The 25,779-nt window shown below is 36.1% G+C and overlaps 1 protein-coding gene across 5 annotated transcripts in view; it reads left to right on the top strand.

Annotated features, from left to right (window-relative positions):
- LOC121378647 (2-oxoglutarate dehydrogenase, mitochondrial-like) overlaps positions 1-25,643 on the top strand; it is an 84,273-nt gene extending 58,630 nt beyond the window's left edge. For all 5 annotated transcript variants that reach the window (XM_041506916.1, XM_041506917.1, XM_041506918.1 and 2 more), the window contains 8 exons: positions 5,711-5,861; positions 6,511-6,638; positions 7,779-7,957; positions 9,831-9,902; positions 10,788-10,913; positions 20,978-21,214; positions 22,110-22,273; positions 22,827-25,643. In XM_041506916.1, the coding sequence (XP_041362850.1) occupies positions 5,711-5,861; positions 6,511-6,638; positions 7,779-7,957; positions 9,831-9,902; positions 10,788-10,913; positions 20,978-21,214; positions 22,110-22,273; positions 22,827-22,944 (1,175 nt within the window). In that variant the 3' untranslated portion in view covers positions 22,945-25,643. The remainder of the gene's footprint in view (positions 1-5,710; positions 5,862-6,510; positions 6,639-7,778; positions 7,958-9,830; positions 9,903-10,787; positions 10,914-20,977; positions 21,215-22,109; positions 22,274-22,826) is intronic.
- Positions 25,644-25,779: the final 136 nt, after the last annotated feature.

Here is a 25,779-nt window from a genome sequence, read left to right as displayed (position 1 = left end):
GATTGTATGTGTGGTTTGTTGTGGTTATATGTGGTTTGTTATGATTGTATGTGTGGTTTGTTGTGGTTATATGTGGTTTGTTATGATTGTATGTGTGGTTTGTTATGATTGTATGTGTGGTTTGTTGTGATTGTATGTGTGGTTTGTTGTGGTTATATGTGGTTTGTTATAATTGTATGTGTGGTTTATTGTGATTGTATGTGTGGTTTGTTATGATTGTATGTGTGGTTTGTTATGATTGTATGTGTGGTTTGTTATGATTGTATGAGTTGTTTGTTATGATTGTATGTGTGGTTTGTTATGATTGTATGTGTGGTTTGTTATGATTGTATGAGTTGTTTGTTATGATTGTATGAGTGGTTTATTATGATTGTATGTGTGGTTTGTTATGATTGTATGTGTGGTTTGTTATGATTGTATGAGTTGTTTGTTATGATTGTATGTGTGGTTTGTTATGATTGTATGTGTGGTTTGTTATGATTGTATGAGTTGTTTGTTATGATTGTATGTGTGGTTTGTTGTGGTTATATGTGGTTTGTTATGATTGTATGTGTGGTTTGTTATGATTGTATGTGTGGTTTGTTGTGGTTATATGTGGTTTGTTATGATTGTATGTGTGGTTATATGTGGTTTGTTATGATTGTATGTGTGGTTTGTTGTGGTTATATGTGGTTTGTTATGATTGTATGTGTGGTTTGTTGTGGTTATATGTGGTTTGTTATGATTGTGTGTATGGTTTGTTGTGGTTATATGTGGTTTGTTATGATTGTATGTGGTTTGTTATGATTGTATGTGTGGTTTATTGTGGTTATATGTGGTTTGTTATGATTGTATGTGTGGTTTATTGTGGTTATATGTGGTTTGTTATGATTGTATGTGTGGTTTGTTGTGGTTATATGTGGTTTGTTATGATTGTGTGTATGGTTTGTTGTGGTTATATGTGGTTTGTTATGATTGTATGTGTGGTTTGTTATGATTGTATGTGTGGTTTGTTATGGTTATGTGGTTTGTTATGATTGTATGTGGTTTGTTATGATTGTATGTGGTTTGTTATGATTGTATGTGTGGTTTATTGTGGTTATATGTGGTTTGTTATGATTGTATGTGTGGTTTATTGTGGTTATATGTGGTTTGTTATGATTGTATGTGTGGTTTGTTGTGGTTATATGTGGTTTGTTATGATTGTATGTGTGGTTTATTATGATTGTATGTGTGGTTTGTTGTGGTTATATGTGGTTATGATTGTATGTGTGGTTTGTTGTGGTTATATGTGGTTTGTTATGATTGTATGAGTGGTTCATTGTGATTGTATGAGTTGTCTGTTATGATTGTATGAGTCGTTTATTGTGATTGTATGAGTTGTTTGTTATGATTGTATGAGTGGTTTATTGTGATTGTATGAGTTGTTTGTTATGATTGTATGAGTGGTTTATTATGATTGTATGTGTGGTTTATTATGATTGTATGAGTTGTTTGTTATGATTGTATGAGTGGTTCATTGTGATTGTATGAGTTGTCTGTTATGATTGTATGAGTCGTTTATTGTGATTGTATGAGTTGTTTGTTATGATTGTATGAGTCGTTTATTGTGATTGTATGAGTTGTTTGTTATGATTGTATGAGTGGTTTATTATGATTGTATGTGTGGTTTATTATGATTGTATGAGTTGTTTGTTATGATTGTATGAGTGGTTCATTGTGATTGTATGAGTTGTCTGTTATGATTGTATGAGTCGTTTATTGTGATTGTATGAGTTGTCTGTTATGATTGTATGAGTGGTTTATTGTGATTGTATGAGTTGTTTGTTATGATTGTATGAGTGGTTTATTGTGATTGTATGAGTTGTTTGTTTATTGTATGTGTGGTTTATTGTGATTGTATGAGTGGTTTATTATGATTGTATGTGTGGTTTATTATGATTGTATGAGTTGTTTGTTATGATTGTATGAGTGGTTTATTATGATTGTATGAGTCATTTATTGTGATTGTATATGTGGTTTGTTATGATTGTATGTGTGGTTTGTTGTGATTGTATGTGTGGTTTGTTATGATTGTATGAGTGGTTTCTTGTGGTTATATGTGGTTTGTTATGATTTTATGTGTGGTTTGTTATGATTGTATGTGTGGTTTATTGTGGTTATATGTGGTTTGTTATGATTGTATGTGTGGTTTGTTGTGGTTATATGTGGTTTGTTATGATTGTATGTGTGGTTTGTTATGGTTATATGTGTGGTTTGTTATGATTGTATGTGTGGTTTGTTATGATTGTATGTGTGGTTTGTTGTGGTTATATGTGGTTTGTTATGATTGTATGTGGTTTGTTATGATTGTATGTGTGGTTTGTTATGGTTATATGTGGTTTGTTATGATTGTATGTGTGGTTTGTTATGATTGTATGTGTGGTTTGTTGTGGTTATATGTGGTTTGTTATGATTGTATGTGGTTTGTTATGATTGTATGTGTGGTTTGTTGTGGTTATATGTGGTTTGTTATGATTGTATGTGTGGTTTGTTGTGGTTATATGTGGTTTGTTATGATTGTATGTGTGGTTTTTTATGATTGTATGTGTGGTTTGTTGTGGTTATATGTGGTTTGTTATGATTGTATGTGTGGTTTGTTGTGGTTATATGTGGTTTGTTATGATGTTATATGTGGTTTGTTATGATTGTATGTGGTTTGTTATGATTGTATGTGTGGTTTGTTATGGTTATATGTGGTTTGTTATGATTGTATGTGTGGTTTGTTATGGTTATATGTGGTTTGTTATGATTGTATGTGGTTTGTTATGATTGTATGTGTGGTTTGTTGTGGTTATATGTGGTTTGTTATGATTGTATGTGTGGTTTGTTGTGGTTATATGTGGTTTGTTATGATTGTATGTGGTTTGTTATGATTGTATGTATGGTTTGTTATGGTTATATGTGGTTTGTTATGATTGTATGTGTGGTTTGTTATGGTTATATGTGGTTTGTTATGATTGTATGTGGTTTGTTATGATTGTATGTGTGGTTTGTTGTGGTTATATGTGGTTTGTTATGATTGTATTTGTGGTTTGTTGTGGTTATATGTGGTTTGTTATGATTGTATGTGTGGTTTGTTGTGGTTATATGTGGTTTGTTATGATTGTATGTGGTTTATTGTGGTTATATGTGGTTTGTTATGATTGTATGTGTGGTTTGTTGTGGTTATATGTGGTTTGTTATGATTGTATGTGTGGTTTATTGTGGTTATATGTGGTTTGTTATGATTGTTTGTGTGGTTTATTGTGGTTATATGTGGTTTGTTATATGTTTGTTGTGGTTATATGTGGTTTGTTATGATTGTATGTGTGGTTTTGTTATATGTGGTTTGTTATGATTGTATGTGTGGTTTATTGTTATATGTGGTTTGTTATGATTGTGTGTATGGTTTGTTGTGGTTATATGTGGTTAGTGTTATGATTGTGTGTGTGGTTTGTGTTTGTGGTATGTGGTTTGTTATGATTGTATGTGTGGTTTGTTGTGTTATATGTGGTTTGTTATGATTGTATGTGTCGTATTGTGGTTATATGTGGTTTGTTATGATTGTATGTGTGGTTTATTGTGGTTATATGTGGTTTGTTATGATTGTATGTGTGGTTTATTGTGGTTATATGTGGTTTGTTATGATTGTATGTGTGGTTTGTTGTGGTTATATGTGGTTTGTTATGATTGTATGTGTGGTTTATTGTGGTTATATGTGGTTTGTTATGATTGTGTGTATGGTTTGTTGTGGTTATATGTGGTTTGTTATGATTGTATGTGTGGTTTGTTGTGGTTGTGTGTGTGGTTTGTTATGGTTGTATGTGTTGTTTGGTCTGGTTGTATGTGTGGTTTGTTGTGGTTGTACGTGTGGTTTGGTATGAGTATGTTTTCATGGGGAGGTGTTGTGACATTCCATCGTCTGGCTGTTGTTGCTAGGTTTGAAGATGAGTATGTTTTGATGGCGAGGTGTTGTGACATTCCATCGTCTGGCTGTTGTTGCTAGGTTTGAAGATGAGTGTATGTTTTGATGGCGAGGTGTTGTGACATTCCATCGTCTGGCTGTTGTTGCTAGGTTTGAAGATGAGTGTATGTTTTGATGGCGAGATGACATTCCATCGTCTGGCTGTTGTTGCTAGGTATGAAGATGAGTGTATGTTTTGATGGGGAGGTGACATTCCATCGTCTGGCTGTTGTTGCTAGGTATGAAGATGAGTGTATGTTTTGATGGCGAGGTGTTGTGACATTCCATCGTCTGGCTGTTGTTGCTAGGTTTGAAGATGAGTGTATGTTTTGATGGCGCGAGGTGACATTCCATCGTCTGGCTGTTGTTGCTAGGTTTGAAGATGAGTGTATGTTTTGATGGGGAGGTGACATTCCATCGTCTGGCTGTTGTTGCTAGGTATGAAGATGAGTTTATGTTTTGATGGGGAGGTGACATTCCATCGTCTGGCTGTTGTTGCTAGGTATGAAGATGAGTGTATGTTTTGATGGGGAGGTGACATTCCATCGTCTGGCTGTTGTTGCTAGGTATGAAGATGAGTGTATGTTTTGATGGCGAGGTGTTGTGACATTCCATCGTCTGGCTGTTGTTGCTAGGTTTGAAGATGAGTGTATGTTTTGATGGGGAGGTGACATTCCATCGTCTGGCTGTTGTTGCTAGGTTTGAAGATGAGTGTATGTTTTGATGGGGAGGTGACATTCCATCGTCTGGCTGTTGTTGCTAGGTATGAAGATGAGTGTATGTTTTGATGGCGAGGTGTTGTGACATTCCATCGTCTGGCTGTTGTTGCTAGGTATGAAGATGAGTGTATGTTTTGATGGGGAGGTGACATTCCATCGTCTGGCTGTTGTTGCTAGGTTTGAAGATGAGTGTATGTTTTCATGGCGAGGTGACATTCCATCGTCTGGCTGTTGTTGCTAGGTTTGAAGATGAGTGTATGTTTTGATGGGGAGGTGACATTCCATCGTCTGGCTGTTGTTGCTAGGTATGAAGATGAGTGTATGTTTTGATGGCGAGGTGTTGTGACATTCCATCGTCTGGCTGTTGTTGCTAGGTATGAAGATGAGTATGTTTTGATGGGGAGGTGACATTCCATCGTCTGGCTGTTGTTGCTAGGTTTGAAGATGAGTGTATGTTTTGATGGGGAGGTGACATTCCATTGTCTGGCTGTTGTTGCTAGGTATGAAGATGAGTGTATGTTTTCATGGGGAGGTGTGACATTCCATCGTCTGGCTGTTGTTGCTAGGTATGAAGATGAGTTTATGTTTTGATGGGGAGGTGACATTCCATCGTCTGGCTGTTGTTGCTAGGTTTGAAGATGAGTGTATGTTTTCATGGCGAGGTGACATTCCATCGTCTGGCTGTTGTTGCTAGGTTTGAAGATGAGTGTATGTTTTGATGGGGAGGTGACATTCCATCGTCTGGCTGTTGTTGCTAGGTATGAAGATGAGTGTATGTTTTCATGGCGAGGTGTTGTGACATTCCATCGTCTGGCTGTTGTTGCTAGGTTTGAAGATGAGTGTATGTTTTGATGGCGAGGTGGTGACATTCCATCGTCTGGCTGTTGTTGCTAGGTTTGAAGATGAGTGTATGTTTTGATGGGGAGGTGACATTCCATCGTCTGGCTGTTGTTGCTAGGTTTGAAGATGAGTGTATGTTTTGATGGGGAGGTGTTGTGACATTCCATCATCTGGCTGTTGTTGCTAGGTTTGAAGAGGATCCTGAAGAGCCGCAGTGAGATGGTGCAGAATCGGATGGCCGACTGGGCGCTCGGTGAGGCGCTCGCTTTCGGATCTCTTCTCAAGGAGGGAAGTCCAGTCAGACTAAGTGGCCAAGACGTCGAGCGTGGAACATTCAGGTTAATTTAGTCACAGTGTAGAATGTGGAACATTCAGGTTAGTTTAGTCACAGTGTAGAACGTGGAACATTCAGGTTAATTTAGTCAGTGTAGAACGTGGAACATTCAGGTTAATTAAGTCATAGTGTAGAACATTGAACATTCTCGTTAATTAAGTCAGTGTAGAACATGGAAGATTCAGGTTAATTAAGTCACAGTGTAGAACATGGAACTTTCAGGTTAATTAAGTCAGTGTAGAACATGGAACATTCAGGTTAATTAAGTCCGTGTAGAACACGGTACATTCAGGTTAAGTAAGTCACAGTGTAGAACATGGAACATTCAAGTTAATTTAGTCACTGTGTAGAACATGGAACATTCAGGTTAATTTAGTCACTGTGTAGAATGGAACATTCAGATTCATTTGGTCTCATTGTAGAACATTCAGGTTAATTAATTAGCATGTAGAAGTTAGAACATGGAATATTCAGAATAATTTAGTAATTATCCAATTTTGTTCACATAGTGTCTTTTTTAAGATGATTGAATCATGTTATTTTTTAAAAAGCACAGCTTTCCAAGTTACTGTGACCTGTCCATAGTGTTTGTTGATGTTGATTATCACTTAATGTTTTTGTTGAGTACTGATATGTGACTTGATGTGTTGTAGTCACCGGCACCACGTTCTGCACCACCAGAATGTTGACAAGAGTATGTACGTGCCCCTGAACCACCTGTACCCGGACCAGGCCAGCTACACCGTGTGCAACAGCTCACTGTCCGAGTACGGCGTCCTCGGTTAGTAAACTTCATTAGTACCCATAGGCTTACACATATCTTGCTACATACCAAAGTGATGCATCTCACTAGAATGCCAGGTGGGACTTAGCACTTCGATGTAACACAATGATTTCATCGATTGACGCACGTGATACAAATTAAGATCGATTATGGGTATTAAATAGGATATTAAACTCGTTACCATTTCATATCATGTTTATGTCCCTCGTGAAATAATTATTTTACTTGGGCCATAAACATGCTATTTATGGAAGCTCGTTTAATATTGTATAAATGCAAACCACACAGAAAGGTCTAATTAAAAGTAGCTTTGTTAGGTGGTTTCCTTTATTTGGGCTTTCAATGCAAACTATTTGCTACCAAGTAATTTGGTATTGTTAGGGATGGAGGGATTTGATCCATTTATGAATGCAGTTGTAAATATTTTTCAATGTTTCTTGGGTTAGAGGCAGGTTCACAATTATTTTTAGTCCCCTACCGGTACAACCAGAGGGGACTACAGGTTTTGTCTGTCACACATAGTTTTTATGACTCTTCTTTTTTTTTTAGTCCACTACCAGTCCAACCGAGGGGACTATAGGTTTCATCTCGTCCTTCTGTCTGTCTGTCCATCAGTCCCACATTGTTTTCTGTATGTTTTTTTCACAATGAAATTTGTGTATAGCTTTATCATGTACTGTTACAGATCAAGTTTGCCTTTCATGGTGATTTACACCATTTTTACAGAGTTATGGCCCTTGAACATAAAAAATGTTTGGGTCTTGTATGGTACATGTATTGCTTTAGAAGTACTTTCAGAATTGCTTGTTTGAATGTGGAATTATTTTTTTACAGTATTTTCACTGTATTTTTTTTGGCCGTGACAAACGGGAAATATAGTTGTATTGCTTTTTGGACAGAAGCAGCAATGGTGTCAGTTTGTGTTTAGCTCCATTTCTCACAGACTGTAAGTCTTAGACAAGCAACCTTGGTTTATAGTTGCACTATGATGTTCATCATAATTTTGTATTATCTTTTTTAAACTAGATTAATCCACAATTTTACATTACAAATAAACCAAATTATTTTATGGTAGGTGAGACATTGATTTGTGTGGAATCGTACTGTTACTACAGGCGCTGTGTGTGTTGCTTGCAGGTTTTGAGCTGGGTTTCTCCATGTCCAACCCGACGGCGCTAGTCATCTGGGAGGCTCAGTTTGGCGACTTCGCCAACACGGCACAGTGCATCATCGACCAGTTCATCTCGAGCGGCCAGGCCAAGTGGGTGAGGCAGAGCGGCATCGTGTTGCTGCTGCCGCACGGCTACGAGGGGATGGTACGTTCTCTCACTTTAGTCACATGTTGCAGGAGAGAAACGTTCAAAAAGGGAGAACGGTTCTACACACATAAAGAGAGGAACGTAGCCCAGTGGTAAAGCGCTCAGTTGGTCTAGGATAGATCCTCGTCGGTGGGCCCATTGGGCTATTTCTCATTCCTGCTAGTGCACCTCGACTGGTGTATCAAAGGCCGTGGTATGTGCTTTCCTGTCTGTGGGAAGGTGCATATAAAAGATCCCTTGGAAAAATGTAGTGGGGGTCTCTCTCAGCGTATTACTCAAAATGTAGTTCCTTACACTACTATTTAAAAAAAACTTTTTAATTCATGCAAATATTAGAATCTTTGTTAAGTTTTTACTCAAAACTTAGTTCATTTTACACTATAGTTCAGAAAACTATTGTTTTGGGTTAAGTATCCATATTCTTTTATATGCTGATGCCTGTCAGTTTCGTACATTGATACCCATTAGTTTAACACATCATAGTTTGATATTATTTTTATTATGCAGTATTTTGGTATACATCAAGTTTTATATTCTGTTACATGTATCTGTCAGTTTAATACATTGATACCAGTTAGTTTAATATGTCATACGTTGATGTTATTAAGTAGTATTTTGGTATCCATCAAGGTTTATTTTCTGGTATCAGTCAGTTTTATACATTGATACCGTTGATTTAATATGAAGTATTTTATATCCATCAAGTTTTATATTCTGGTATCAGTCAGTTTTATACATTGATACCGTTGATTTAACATGTCATATGTTAATATTATTATGTAGTATTTATATTTATCATATAATATCTTCCATTTTCAGTGCAATCAAAGTATGTGATATTTTTCAGATCACATACTTTAAGAATTTGATAACTTTGCAAATTATATGTAAATTAGTTGAGGTCTCGGCACTAGGTTTATTGACATTTAAGCAAACGTTACAAAATGTTTGACATCCACTAGCCAATGATTACTACACGAATGTGCTCTTGTGGTGTCGTTAAACAAAAGAAACTTTTTTTAAAATGTGCTGACCATTTTCATTGATTACCTTCTGACTACTGGATTAATTTTTGACAAAAACCACGTTGATGGGTACAAGTTTTTAGCTTTTACTCACATATTTTCACAAATATTTTTAAATAAATAAATGTTGTTGATATGTGAAAGGGTAAGTATTATTTTCTTGGGGTTTTCTCATTTTTATAAAATTTTAGAGTAGTTAATGTTGTTTAAAATTACATAAAAAATTAAGTCAAGTTTACTTGCACACATTTGTGACCAGTATTTGCCGTCCAGTATTTACGGCCATTATTGCCAATTACTGTGCTGTACTGACCACAACTTGTCTTGGAAACTAACTATGCATCATATCCTAGTATTTCCTTGATTTTCACTGTTGGAAAACGGTCAAATTTATTACCACAAACATTCTGCCATTATTGTCAAGCAAAAATACTCTTCTAAAACTATCTTTTCAACTCAAAATTCCCAAGTGATTTTTCATAGAAAAAAGAAAGAAGTGAAGCAGTCATTTTTAGTGTCGATCAAAGCTATTTCCTGTTGTTTTACCATTTCCTGTCAATCACATGTGCCAAATAGTGGGAAATATGAATTGGTGCATGCACTGCTTGCAGGATACTGTTAGTCAGCTTGTGTGATGTCGCCTTCAGTATCTGAGGTTAACAACAAAAATAGCAGGTAACATAAAATTGTAGCTGGATGTTACCATCTGCAGGACTATTAAGTGTTGTATAACATGATAAGGTTGATACCGATATATCCCCACAATATTCACTTTGTGTTTTTTATTAGTACTGTGCGTAAATGTAGGTGATGTATAATGTGGTAATGTGTGTGTTTTACTGCAGGGTCCTGAACATTCTAGTGCCAGACTTGAACGCTTCCTGCAGATGAGCAACGACGATCCAGACCACTTTCCCGTGAGTTAACTCCCTTTTCCTGTGCACTTCATCTGGTCCTGCTGAAGTAGGATGGGCTCTATGAAGATAGGCATTACGTGAATAGTTTGTAAAATAAAATAAAAAATTGATTAACACAATTTATATACTCAGAATTATTTACAATTGTTATGAACGGATTATGTCTACTATTCACTACAGTAGAGATACAAAAATGTAGCATACTTTTTGCAGATCAAATATAATTAAAAACAACAGGGGGCTTAAAATTTGTAAAAATTAAATGATTTGGCCTTGTTGAGGTCATGTGACATGCAGCGAACGTTAATTCATCTTGCTCCATTTAAAGTATATTGATACTAGTCAAGTGGACTATATTCATAATTTTAAGGAATAAACAAAAACGACTTACCGTAGTGAAATTAATGATTTTAGGGGTTTATAAAGTTTTGTATTTAGATACGTACTTTTTTAAAACTTTATTGTTAATGAAAATGTACCCGAAGTGTGAAGAAAAACCTCACAAATGAAAGACAAGCAGACGACAACAAATCGAATATTGATTGCACGAAAAGTGCACGAGTAAAACAAACTGAACGGAGTTGGAAGCATAAGGCAGTTAGGGATGTTGATGATACTGGGTTTCCTTTCTAATACTATATGTCGGAATCATATGTTTGACATCCAATAGGCGAGGATTAAAAAATCAATGTGCTCTACTGGTGTCATTAAACAAAACAAAACTAACTTTTTGTAATGTTTTTATTGGTACAAGGTTTGCATTTTTATGTTTGCGGGAAGCTGCCGTTATCTACCTTTGAGATAGCACCTTTAATAACAGTTTAGTTATACATTGCATGATTGTGAGACTAAAGAACACATATCTGTCTTTATTTTGTATTTTAGCCGGAGACTCCACATTTCGAAATTCAGCAGCTGCATGAAACCAACTGGATTGTGTGCAACTTGTCAACACCGGCCAACTTCTTCCACGCAATGAGACGGCAGATTGTCCTTCCATTCAGAAAACCTGTGAGTGCTCACGATAGCAGAGGCTTTGTTAAATTTACCGAGAAAACAACTAAGGGGACACTTGGTATTGTATACCCAAATCTAATTGACGTCCGGCGCGGTAATGTGTCTAGATAACACAAGCATATAATATGTATACCCAAATCTAATTCACGTCCAGCGTGGTAATGTGTCTAGATAACACAAGCATATAATATGTATACCCAAATCTAATTGACTTCCAGCGTGGTAATGTGTCTAGATAATACAAGCATATAATATGTATACCCAAATCTAATTCACGTCCAGCGTGGTAATGTGTCTAGATAATACAAGCATATAATATGTATACCCAAATCTAATTCACGTCCAGCGCGGTAATGTGTCTAGATAATACAAGCATATAATATGTATACCCAAATCTAATTGACGTCCAGCGCGGTAATGTGTCTAGATAATACAAGCATATAATATGTATACCCAAATCTAATTGACGTCCAGCGCGGTAATGTGTCTAGATAATACAAGCATATAATATGTATACCCAAATCTAATTGACGTCCAGCGCGGTAATGTGTCTAGATAATACAAGCATATAATATGTATACCCAAATCTAATTGACGTCCAGCGCGGTAATGTGTCTAGATAATACAAGCATATAATATGTATACCCAAATCTAATTGACGTCCAGCGCGGTAATGTGTCTAGATAATACAAGCATATAATGTGTCTAGATAATACAAGCATATAATATGTATACCCAAATCTAAAATCTAATTGTCTAGATAACGTCCAGTCCAGCGGTAATGTGTCTAGATAATACAAGCATATAATATGTATACCCAAATCTAATTGACGTCCAGCGCGGTAATGTGTCTAGATAATACAAGCATATAATATGTATACCCAAATCTAATTGACGTCCAGCGCGGTAAATCATATAATATGTATACCCAAATCTAATTGACGTCCAGCGCGGTAATGTGTCTAGATAATACAAGCATATAATATGTATACCCAAATCTAATTGACGTCCAGCGCGGTAATGTGTCTAGATAATACAAGCATATAATATGTATACCCAAATCTAATTGACGTCCAGCGCGGTAATGTGTCTAGATAATACAAGCATATAATATGTATACCCAAATCTAATTCACGTCCAGCGTGGTAATGTGTCTAGATAATACAAGCATATAATATGTATACCCAAATCTAATTCACGTCCAGCATGTGTCTAGATAATACAAGCATATAATATGTATACCCAAATCTAATTGACGTCCAGCGCGGTAATGTGTCTAGATAATACAAGCATATAATATGTATACCCAAATCTAATTGACGTCCAGCGCGGTAATGTGTCTAGATAATACAAGCATATAATATGTATACCCAGCGCGGTAATCTAATTACAACGTATACCCAAATCTAATTGACGTCCAGCGTGGTAATGTGTCTAGATAATACAAGCATATAATATGTATACCCAAATCTAATTGACGTCCAGCGTGGTAATGTGTCTAGATAATACAAGCATATAATATGTATACCCAAATCTAATTGACGTCCAGCGCGGTAATGTGTCTAGATAATACAAGCATATAATATGTATACCCAAATCTAATTGACGTCCAGCGTGGTAATGTGTCTAGATAATACAAGCATATAATATGTATACCCAAATCTAATTCCAGCGCGGTAACGTACAAGCATATAATATGTATACCCAAATCAGCGTGGTAATGTGTCTAGATAACACAAGCATATAATATGTATACCCAAATCTAATTGACGTCCAGCGCGGTAATGTGTCTAGATAATACAAGCATATAATATGTATACCCAAATCTAATTGACGTCCGGCGCGGTAATGTGTCTAGATAATACAAGCATATAATATGTATACCCAAATCTAATTGATGTCCAGCACGGTAATGTGTCTAGATAATACAAGCATATAATATGTATACCCAAATCTAATTGACGTCCAGCGCGGTAATGTGTCTAGATAATACAAGCATATAATATGTATACCCAAATCTAATTGACGTCCAGCGCGGTAATGTGTCTAGATAATACAAGCATATAATATGTATACCCAAATCTAATTGACGTCCAGCGCGGTAATGTGTCTAGATAATACAAGCATATAATATGTATACCCAAATCTAATTGACGTCCAGCGCGGTAATGTGTCTAGATAATACAAGCATATAATATGTATACCCAAATCTAATTCACGTCCAGCGTGGTAATGTGTCTAGATAATACAAGCATATAATATGTATACCCAAATCTAATTGACGTCCAGCGCGGTAATGTGTCTAGATAATACAAGCATATAATATGTATACCCAAATCTAATTGACGTCCAGCGCGGTAATGTGTGTCATATAATAGATAAACCCAGTATAATATGTATACCCAAATCTAATTCACGTCCAGCGCGGTAATGTGTCTAGATAATACAAGCATATAATATGTATACCCAAATCTAATTGACGTCCAGCGCGGTAATGTGTCTAGATAATACAAGCATATAATATGTATACCCAAATCTAATTGACGTCCAGCGCGGTAATGTGTCTAGATAATACAAGCATATAATATGTATACCCTAAATCTAATGTGTCTAGATTACAAGCATATAATACGTCCACGTCCAGCGCGGTAATGTGTCTAGATAATACAAGCATATAATATGTATACCCAAATCTAATTGACGTCCAGTGCGGTAATGTGTCTAGATAATACAAGCATATAATATGTATACCCAAATCTAATTGACGTCCAGCGCGGTAATGTGTCTAGATAACACAAGCATATAATATGTATACCCAAATCTAATTCACGTCCAGCGCGGTAATGTGTCTAGATAATACAAGCATATATGTATACCCAAATCTAATTGACGTCCAGCGCGGTAATGTGTCCAGATAATACAAGCATATAATATGTATACCCAAATCTAATTGACGTCCAGCGCGGTAATGTGTCTAGATAATACAAGCATATAATATGTATACCCAAATCTAATTGACGTCCAGCGCGGTAATGTGTCTAGATAATACAAGCATATAATATGTATACCCAAATCTAATTGACGTCCAGCGCGGTAATGTGTCTAGATAATACAAGCATATAATATGTATACCCAAATCTAATTGACGTCCAGCGCGGTAATGTGTCTAGATAATACAAGCATATAATATGTATACCCAAATCTAATTCACGTCCAGCGCGGTAATGTGTCTAGATAATACAAGCATATAATATGTATACCCAAATCTAATTGACGTCCAGCGCGGTAATGTGTCTAGATAATACAAGCATATAATATGTATACCCAAATCTAATTGACGTCCAGCGCGGTAATGTGTCTAGATAATACAAGCATATAATATGTATACCCAAATCTAATTGACGTCCAGCGCGGTAATGTGTCTAGATAATACAAGCATATAATATGTATACCCAAATCTAATTGACGTCCAGCGCGGTAATGTGTCTAGATAATACAAGCATATAATATGTATACCCAAATCTAATTGACGTCCAGCGCGGTAATGTGTCTAGATAATACAAGCATATAATATGTATACCCAAATCTAATTGACGTCCAGCGCGGTAATGTGTCTAGATAATACAAGCATATAATATGTATACCCAAATCTAATTGACGTCCAGCGCGGTAATGTGTCTAGATAATACAAGCATATAATATGTATACCCAAATCTAATTGACGTCCAGCGGCGGTAATGTGTCTAGATAATACAAGCATATAATATGTATACCCAAATCTAATTGACGTCCAGCGCGGTAATGTGTCTAGATAATACAAGCATATAATATGTATACCCAAATCTAATTGACGTCCAGCGCGGTAATGTGTCTAGATAATACAAGCATATAATATGTATACCCAAATCTAATTACGTAATAATGTATACCCAAATCAAATCTAATTGACGTCCAGCGCGGTAATGTGTGATCATATAGATATACCCAAATCTAATTGACGTCCAGCGCGGTAATGTGTCTAGATAATACAAGCATATAATATGTATACCCAAATCTAATTGACGTCCAGCGCGGTAATGTGTCTAGATAATACAAGCATATAATATGTATACCCAAATCTAATTGACGTCCAGCGCGGTAATGTGTCTAGATAATACAAGCATATAATATGTATACCCAAATCTAATTGACGTCCAGCGCGGTAATGTGTCTAGATAATACAAGCATATAATATGTATACCCAAATCTAATTGACGTCCAGCGCGGTAATGTGTCTAGATAATACAAGCATATAATATGTATACCCAAATCTAATTGACGTCCAGCGCGGTAATGTGTCTAGATAATACAAGCATATAATATGTATACCCAAATCTAATTGACGTCCAGCGCGGTAATGTGTCCAGATAATCCAATAATACAAACATATAATATGTATACCCAAATCTAATTGACGTCCAGTCCACGTCCGCGGTAATGTGTCTAGATAATACAAGCATATAATATGTATACCCAAATCTAATTCACGTCCAGCGCGGTAATGTGTCTAGATAATACAAGCATATAATATGTATACCCAAATCTAATTGACGTCCAGTGCGGTAATGTGTCTAGATAAATACAATGTATACCCAAATCTAATTGACGTCCAGCGCGGTAATGTGTCTAGATAATACAAGCATATAATATGTATACCCAAATCCACGTCCAGCGCGGTAATGTGTCTACAAGCATATAATATGTATACCCAAATCTAATTGACGTACGGTAAAGCATATAATATGTATACCCAAATCTAATTGACGTCCAGCGCGGTAATGTGTCTAGATAATACAAGCATATAATATGTATACCCAAATCTAATTGACGTCCAGCGCGGTAATGTGTCTAGATAATACAAGCATATAATATGTATACCCAAATCTAATTGACGTCCAGCGCGGTAATGTGTCTAGATAATACAAGCATATAATATGTATACCCAATTGACGTCCAGCGCGGTAATGTGTCTAGATAATACAAGCATATAATATGTATACCCAAATCTAATTGACGTCCAGCGCGGTAATGTGTCTAGATAGATATGTATACCCAAATCAAGCGGTAATGTGTCTAGATAATACAAGCATATAATATGTATACCCAAATCTAATTGACGTCCAGCGCGGTAATGTGTCTAGATAATACAAGCATATAATATGTATACCCAAATCTAATTGACGTCCAGCGCGGTAATGTGTCTAGATAATACAAGCATATAATATGTATACCCAAATCTAATTGACGTCCAGCGCGGTAATGTGTCTAGATAATACAAGCATATAATATGTATACCCAAATCTAATTGACGTCCAGCGCGGTAATGTGTCTAGATAATACAAGCATATAATATGTATACCCAAATCTAATTGACGTCCAGCGCGGTAATGTGTCTAGATAATACAAGCATATAATATGTATACCCAAATCTAATTGACGTCCAGCGCGGTAATGTGTCTAGATAATACAAGCATATAATATGTATACCCAAATCTAATTGACGTCCAGCGCGGTAATGTGTCTAGATAATACAAGCATATAATATGTATACCCAAATCTAATTGACGTCCAGCGCGGTAATGTGTCTAGATAATACAAGCATATAATATGTATACCCAAATCTAATTGACGTCCAGCGCGGTAATGTGTCTAGATAATACAAGCATATAATATGTATACCCAAATCTAATTGACGTCCAGCGCGGTAATGTGTCTAGATAATACAAGCATATAATATGTATACCCAAATCTAATTGACGTCCAGCGCGGTAATGTGTCTAGATAATACAAGCATATAATATGTATACCCAAATCTAATTGACGTCCAGCGCGGTAATGTGTCTAGATAATACAAGCATATAATATGTATACCCAAATCTAATTGACGTCCAGCGCGGTAATGTGTCTAGATAATACAAGCATATAATATGTATACCCAAATCTAATTGACGTCCAGCGCGGTAATGTGTCTAGATAATACAAGCATATAATATGTATACCCAAATCTAATTGACGTCCAGCGCGGTAATGTGTCTAGATAATACAAGCATATAATATGTATACCCAAATCTAATTGACGTCCAGCGCGGTAATGTGTCTAGATAATACAAGCATATAATATGTATACCCAAATCTAATTGACGTCCAGCGCGGTAATGTGTCTAGATAATACAAGCATATAATATGTATACCCAAATCTAATTGACGTCCAGCGCGGTAATGTGTCTAGATAATACAAGCATATAATATGTATACCCAAATCTAATTCACGTCCAGCGCGGTAATGTGTCTAGATAATACAAGCATATAATATGTATACCCAAATCTAATTCACGTCCAGCGCGGTAATGTGTCTAGATAACACAAGCATATAATCTAATGTATACCCAAATCTAATTGTATACGTCCAGCGCGGTAATGTGTCTAGATAATACAAGCATATAATATGTATACCCAAATCTAATTCACGTCCAGCGCGGTAATGTGTCTAGATAATACAAGCATATAATATGTATACCCAAATCTAATTGACGTCCAGCGCGGTAATGTGTCTAGATAATACAAGCATATAATATGTATACCCAAATCTAATTGACGTCCAGCGCGGTAATGTGTCTAGATAATACAAGCATATAATATGTATACCCAAATCTAATTGACGTCCAGCGCGGTAATGTGTCTAGATAATACAAGCATATAATATGTATACCCAAATCTAATTGACGTCCAGCGCGGTAATGTGTCTAGATAATACAAGCATATAATATGTATACCCAAATCTAATTCCAGCGCGGTAACGTCCATATAATATGTATACCCAAATCGCGGTAATGTGTCTAGATATACAAGCATATAATATGTATACCCAAATCTAATTGACGTCCAGCGCGGTAATGTGTCTAGATAATACAAGCATATAATATGTATACCCAAATCTAATTGACGTCCAGCGCGGTAATGTGTCTAGATAATACAAGCATGTATAATATGTATACCCAAATCTAATTGACGTCCAGCGCGGTAATGTGTCTAGATAATACAAGCATATAATATGTATACCCAAATCTAATTGACGTCCAGCGCGGTAATGTGTCTAGATAATACAAGCATATAATATGTATACCCAAATCTAATTGTAATGTGTCTAGATAATACAAGCATATAATATGTATACCCAAATCTAATTGACGTCCAGCGCGGTAATGTGTCTAGATAATACAAGCATATAATATGTATACCCAAAGCACGTCCAGCGCGGTAATGTGTCTAGATAATACAAGCATATAATATGTATACCCAAATCTAATTGACGTCCAGCGCGGTAATGTGTAGTCTAGTCTAGATAATACAAGCATATAATATGTATACCCAAATCTAATTGACGTCCAGCGTGGTAATGTGTCTAGATAATACAAGCATATAATATGTATACCCAAATCTAATTGACGTCCAGCGCGGTAATGTGTCTAGATAATACAAGCATATAATATGTATACCCAAATCTAATTGACGTCCAGCGCGGTAATGTGTCTAGATAATACAAGCATATAATATGTATACCCAAATCTAATTGACGTCCAGCGTGGTAATGTGTCTAGATAATACAAGCATATAATATGTATACCCAAATCTAATTATCCAGCCGGTAATGTGTCTAGATAATGTATGTATACCCAAATCTAATTGACGTCCAGCGTGGTAATGTGTCTAGATAATACAAGCATATAATATGTATACCCAAATCTAATTGACGTCCAGCGTGGTAATGTGTCTAGATAATACAAGCATATAATATGTATACCCAAATCTAATTGACGTCCAGCGTGGTAATGTGTCTAGATAATACAAGCATATAATACTATTTTGGTATCCATCAAGTTTTATATTCTGGTATCTGTCAGTTTAATACATTGATACCCGTTAGTTTAATGTCATACGTTGATGTTATTAAGTAGTATTTTGGTATCCATCAAGGTTTATTTTCTGGTATCGGTCAGTTTTATACATTGATACCATTGATTTAACATGTCATATGTTAATATTATTATGTAGTATTTATATCTATCAAGTTTTATATTCTGGTAAAGGAATATTTACTTACTGACTCCTCGGCACATTTTAAATTATGAGTATTTGATGTATAACAAATGATGTTTAGACACCTTGGATGTACATCACCATAGACAGGACAGTACATATCGTATATCATGGCCTGATCCACTGAGGGAGGTCATTCCTGCGACCTATTGCACCTCAAGCATGTGTTCTACCACTGAGCTACATCCACCCCACCCCTACGTTGGTATTAGTTAAAGGGAGGGACAGTTAAGGCATGTGTTCTACCACTGAGCTACAATCCACCCCACCCCTACGTTGGTATTAGTTAAAGGGAGGGACAGTTAAGGCATATGTTCTACCACTGAGCTACATCCACCCCACCCCTACATTGGTATTAGTTAAAGGGAGGGACAGTTAAGGCATTTGGCCTGGAATGCATATTCAACAATATATAATGCACATAATCAACAAGTATAATCGTATAGTTAATTAGTAAAACAGTTAAATGTGACGGCCATTATATATAATGGGCGCAGCCATTTTATATCATCCCAGTGAACACGCCCTCTGGTGAGCTGGTGGTTATGTAATACTTAACGTGTCACATCAGGAATTAGTCTCAGAACTGAAGAAAAAAAAGAAAAAAAAACTTTTTGCGGATGCATCATAATGTTCTGTAATAATATCCATCCCAGTAAGCCAGCAATAAGTATATATTATTTTTCAATACAAAATAAACCATCATTGTCAAAGTGTCGAAGTAACTGCATTATGTTTTGTCCATACATTAACCCACGTACTGAAATGATATTTGGAGTGTTTTCTTAGTTAACCGGTCTTTTCTTTCTCTGGCCTATACCTGTGGTTCCTGATTGGCAGGTGTATATTTTGGATGGTCACCAGTCTAGACACAAAACAAATATGTGCATGTTTTATTCAGATCACAGGGTAGTGTGGGATAGCCGAGCGGCCACCCCTAAAATGATAATGGACATTATCAGCTGTCATGCTTTATGACTGTAAATAATTCTGTAAAACCCTCAATTAAGTAGACTTTCCCATCTAAAATCACAAAACTGACAAATTACGTAGTTCCAAAGAAAAGAAAATTATCACTTGGGTATCGTGAGTGGTCGTTTTTACTCCAACATACCCTTCCAATAGGCCTAATAATATGCATTTTTTCTTTGGATTTTTTAAGAGAGAAAAATACTATAACCCCATTTCGTTCTATTAATGCAAATTGAAATATATTTAGTTAAATAGTCTATTATATTATCAAGTCATTTATGTTGTTTTACAAGTCAGGTTGATAAAAGCAAAGCGCCTCGTCGTAAATGACTGCCTTTGTTTACACTGCATACTGCAATTGGTCAGAGCTGACATCGCTTCGCCCCCAAGCAAGAATACCGGACACAAAAGAAAATGGCTGCCCCCAGTTAGCAGGAATAATCACATTTTTCTTTTTATTAACTCAAATTACGCGTTTTTCATTTCTTAAAGTGCCAGTATGTGTTGGTGGTCTGGGTATGCATCTTTCCAACACATTAGGCTCATATTTGAGTTGACCTTCCTTTTAACATGTGCCGATATCACTCAGTCTTATATGCTGGATATCCATCTTTGTTACCCACCTGGTGAACATCTGGGTATGTTGTACACATTTGGTATGCGCCTGGTGGTGTGTATTTCTAAATGACTTCATTTCAAGAAGTGAAGTCATCTTCCCTGGTCTTAGCTGTGTGCATGTGTGTCTCGTTGATTAATGTTGGAAGTAGTTTTTACATTATTTGATGGTGGGTAATAAACAAAATACCACACTCGTTTTGCAAAACTCGTGAACTTCATTCGGTCAGATTATAACATGGGCAGTTCACTCATTTCGTCAAAATTATATTTAACACAAATTCGCGTAGTATTCTGTATGTATCATGTCAGTTACATCTATACTGACAATGCAGCTCGTCGTGATGACTCCCAAGAGCTTGCTGCGTCTGCCTGAAGCACGGTCGAGTTTTGATGAAATGAACGAAGGAACGATGTTCAAGCGTCTGATAGCGGAGTCTGGTGCAGCATCGGAGAATGCGGATGGCGTGAGAAAGCTGATCCTGTGCACGGGAAAGCTCTACTACGAACTAGTGAAGGAGCGAGAACAGAAGGGTGTCGTGGAAAAGATTGCCATTTCAAGAATTGAACAGGTAACATTGCATAAATTAAACGGGCAACATTGTGAATTGTACAGGTAACATTGCAAATTGAAAACGTAATGTTTGTGAGTTGAACAGATAACATTGGACAAATTAAACGGGCAGCACTGTGAATTGAACAAGTAATGCTGTGAATTAAACGGAAAACATGAATTGAGCAGAAAACATTGTCTATCGAACAGGCATTCATCAGATAATGTGAATTCAACAGATAATGTGAATTCAACAGGTAAAGTTTTGATTTACAAAGGTAAAGTTGTAATTCAAGAAGTAATGTTGTGAATTCAGCTTCTATTTTCAGTTAACACCAATTCCATCTAGAGATTACAGTTTTTGTCATCTTGCTTAATAACAAAGGAAAACTGGCTTTTTGTTGTAAGATTTAAACAGAACACTTGACGAGTAAGTAAAACACTGTTTTTGTTGTAAAATCAGACATTTGACGAGTAAGTAAAACACTGTTTTTGTTGTAATATCAGACACTTGACGAGTAAGTAAAACACTGTTTTTGTTGTAAAATCAGACACTTGATGAGTAAGTAAAACACTGTTTTTGTTGTAATATCAGACATTTGACGAGTAAGTAAAACACTGTTTTTGTTGTAAAGTTGGACATTTGACGATTAAGTAAAACACTGTTTTTGTTGTAAAATTACTAGGTCACTGTGACCTACTTTTCATGGTCTACTGCACATAACAGTAAATCCTTGTCTGGAACCTACATGTATCTTGCATACAGATGCATACAGGACCATCAGATCTCACTTGTAAGAACAACTTGGGCTGGTTGTATGTCACATACAATTACTAGGTCACTGTGATACAAATAAGGCGTATCATGTAGGTCACCGGTACTCTTGAAAGTAAACACTGTCTTTTTGTTACAGATCACGCCGTTCCCGTTTGATTTGGTGAAGGCCGAGATTGAGAAGTACCCGAAGGCATCACTGATGTGGGCGCAGGAGGAACACAAGAACATGGGCGCCTGGATGTACGTGCAGGCCCGCGTGAAAACCATCCTCGGCAAACTCAACAAAGACATTGAGATCGAGTGAGTGATAAACAGCTCTTTGACACAGGAGGGGGTTTTGGGGGTAAATACTATTCTCAACATAGTCCACAGAGATGGAGAGATGGAGCGAGTCATAAACAGCCCTTTGACACAGGAGGGGGTTTGGAAGTACACACTATTCTCAAAAGTCCACAGAGATGGAGAGATGGCATGAGTCATAAACAGCTCTTTGACAGAGGAGGGGGTTTGGGGGTAAATACTATTCTCAACACAGTCCACAGAGATGTAGAGACTGAGTGAGTCATAAACAGCTCTTTGACACGGGAGGTGGTTTGGAGATACATACTATTCTCAACAAAGACATGGAGATTGAGCGAGTCATAAACAGCTCTTTGATATGAGAGGCGTTTGGGGTGCACACCATTCTCAATAAAGTCCACAAAGATGGAGAGTTTGGGCGAGTCATGCATTTATTAATTTTTTGGATACAAGGAGTGGAAATAACTTCTCATAAAATCTTTAATATGCAAAAATCTTTTACATTACCTAGCGATTTAAAAAAAATTCTAAAAATTTGGGACTTTGTTTTCAGGTATGCCGGCCGCCATTCGTCCGCTGCTGCTGCCACAGGAAACAAACAGATGCACCTGATGGAGCTGGGTCAGATCCTGCAAACGACCATGGACATCCGCTCGCGGAGCAAGAAGTGAACACCGCAGCCCCAGTCAAAGCGGAGAGAAACCCGAGACCAGCCACCACCAGTTTGTTCAGTGATTAACCCCAGTCTTCACCAGATAGCACAGTGGACTTTTCATAGTCACTTTATGACATTATCAATGTAATTGTTGTACTGCGCCAGTTGTACTTTTAACATGTGTGGTGTTGCAGTGCTGCAAATGCTGATGCTTCACTTTTTTTTGTCGGTGAAGAAGATAAACATTGTGATTTTTGTACTGCATATTTATACATCCTTCTTGTCTCAAGCACCCGATATTCTGTACATATTTCAGTCATCTCAGTGGTAAATTATTTAAAATGATATTTCACTTTTGTATATAGAAATCTGTCGGTTTTAAAATGGTAACTTTGCCTTCAGTAAAAAGAGAGAGAGAAAAAGAGAAAAATATCTAATTCGGTTTCCGAAGATGATTCAACATGTGTATTTTTCTGGTTGAATGAAATCTGGTTTTATATGCAATGTTAAATTCTCTAGTTTTCATATATAATGTTACAAATATTGGAGTTAGTGAAAATCTCACAATTCTAAAAGTTGTGAGAATTGCCCAGGACTGTTTCAGAATTGATCACATTAGATGGGGAGGGGTGGGTGAGGTAATCATTTTCATATAGCTACAACCTACAAAATAAATTTTATTTAAAGCAAGTATATGAAATGGGGGTGGGGAGATGTAACCACCAGACATAAAATATAATAATTATTGCCTCCTGCACACACACACACATCTGTCATGATGGAACTTCTGTGACACAACAGTTTTCTTCTTGATATGTGCCTCCATTGTGGACCTTTTTCCTTTCGTGTTTTGTCCCTTAAGAATGAGTGGAAACAAGGTGTGTATTGTGCTGTAATTTGAGTGTGCCAGGTTAACATAACACAAGAAATGAAACCTGCTGACGACTGTCGTGCTTGTATAGTGTTATTAACTTTAGTATAATTGTAATTATGTGCTCTTACCTGGTGAGACTAATGCAATCATGTGTTTTTACCTGGTGGGACTAAATAATTGTTTTGTTACCCTAGTGGGACTAATGTAATTATGTGTTTTTACCTGGTGGGACTAAATAATTGTTTTGTTACCCTAGTGGGACTAATGTAATTATGGGTTTTTTCCTGGTGGGACTAAATAATTGTTTTGTTACCATAGTGGGACTAATGTAATTATGTTTTCTTACCTGGTGGGACTAAATAATTGTTTTGTTACCCTAGTGGGACTAATGTAATTATGTTTTCTTACCTGGTGGGACTAAATAATTGTTTTGTTACCCTAGTGGGACTAATGTAATTATGTTTTCTTATCTGGTGGGACTTTTGTAATTATGTGTTTGCATTATGGGAATATTAAAATCATGTTTTCTTGCCTGGTGGGACTATTGTAATTATATTTATATTTGTCATGGGGACTTTTATAATTATATATACATATTAGATTTTTTTAGGAGCACAAGTGTGATATATATATATATATTAAAAAAAAACATACTTCTATATTTTTCCAACTTTACCATTTCAATTTACTATATCAAATTTATAATCATGATAAAAATTAAGTGTATTACAAATGTCGTTCGAGACTAAAACTTTCACAAGTCTACAAAGTGGTCTTTTCCTGCTACTTCTTCCCCACTTCCAAGTGTACACCAAAAACTTATTTTTACAAACATTATTTTCTCATTTTATAGTCATTCACTGGCAATAACATAAGACTTTTCACTACTTCTCAAAAATGCCTTGCCTGTTGGTGCAGTAGGTTGAAATCCCACGATTATACAATGTTGGTTTTACAAATATATCTTATATGGAAGCAGAACACATCAAGTGTGACGAAGATAAAGTATTCAACAAATAAATTCTGATTAGAAATCAAAAGTACTCTGCAAGCACTTTAATGTTGTTAATGTGTCTGTGTGTGCATGTCCTAACTTCGATCAGAAACAGGTCGTCTATTGTCTATACATGTGTGAATGAAGTACAACATCCATGCAGTTTTCATTCCACAAACTTTACACACGTCCCTACTTTTAGAGAGTTATTGGCAATAATTTCATTTTCTCTTCTGCAAAAAACACTGAATTATAGATTTATCATCTTCAGAACACGAGATCACTTGCCGAAGAAGAATGAACAAAAGTTTGTCGAAAATCATTTTCTCCACATAAATTCCAGACTTCCAAGTCAGCTCAACATTGTTATTTAAGTAAAATCAATTTAAATTAGTTTTTGGTGGTTTGTGATCAAAATCACATGCATAATTTGGTTAAAGACAAAATAATTGTAACCTAAAAATACTTAATTTCTGACTCATCTATGGCGCAGGGTAGATCCATTTGTGTCTTTCTTTTCATGTCTTATCTATTCATATATAAAGATACATATTTTAGAAAGTCCGAATATATTTATGGGTGTAGGTTTTATGAATATTTCTTCAACATTAAACGAGAGTTTTTTTTTTTTTTTGTTTAACAATGACCCATATTAGTTCTATTTATTGCTTAAAAATATTTGAAAAGTGCTGGCTGTATTTTGTATATCTGATAAGAAAAACAAGTTTTGTGAATGTACAGAATAGGTATATCACAACCGTAAACCTGCATGTGTTAGTGTACAGGTGGTTGTCGGTTGGGTTGCACTGTTAAATGTAATATTTTTTATTAAAACTGGTTTTAGTGATCCACGTGTTTGTAATTTGAGTTCTCATTCCCACCAGTGCACCACAACTGGTATATCAAAGGCCATGGTCTGTGTGATGGTACAGCCTTTATATTTTAAGACAGGAAGTGATAAAACAGGACCCGTCATTTTTGAT

Source organism: Gigantopelta aegis, chromosome 8 (genome assembly GCF_016097555.1).
Source record: "Gigantopelta aegis isolate Gae_Host chromosome 8, Gae_host_genome, whole genome shotgun sequence".
NCBI classification, from domain to species: domain Eukaryota; kingdom Metazoa; phylum Mollusca; class Gastropoda; order Neomphalida; family Peltospiridae; genus Gigantopelta; species Gigantopelta aegis.
Note: the sequence above shows the minus strand (reverse complement) of the source record. Positions and strands in the feature narration are given on the sequence as shown.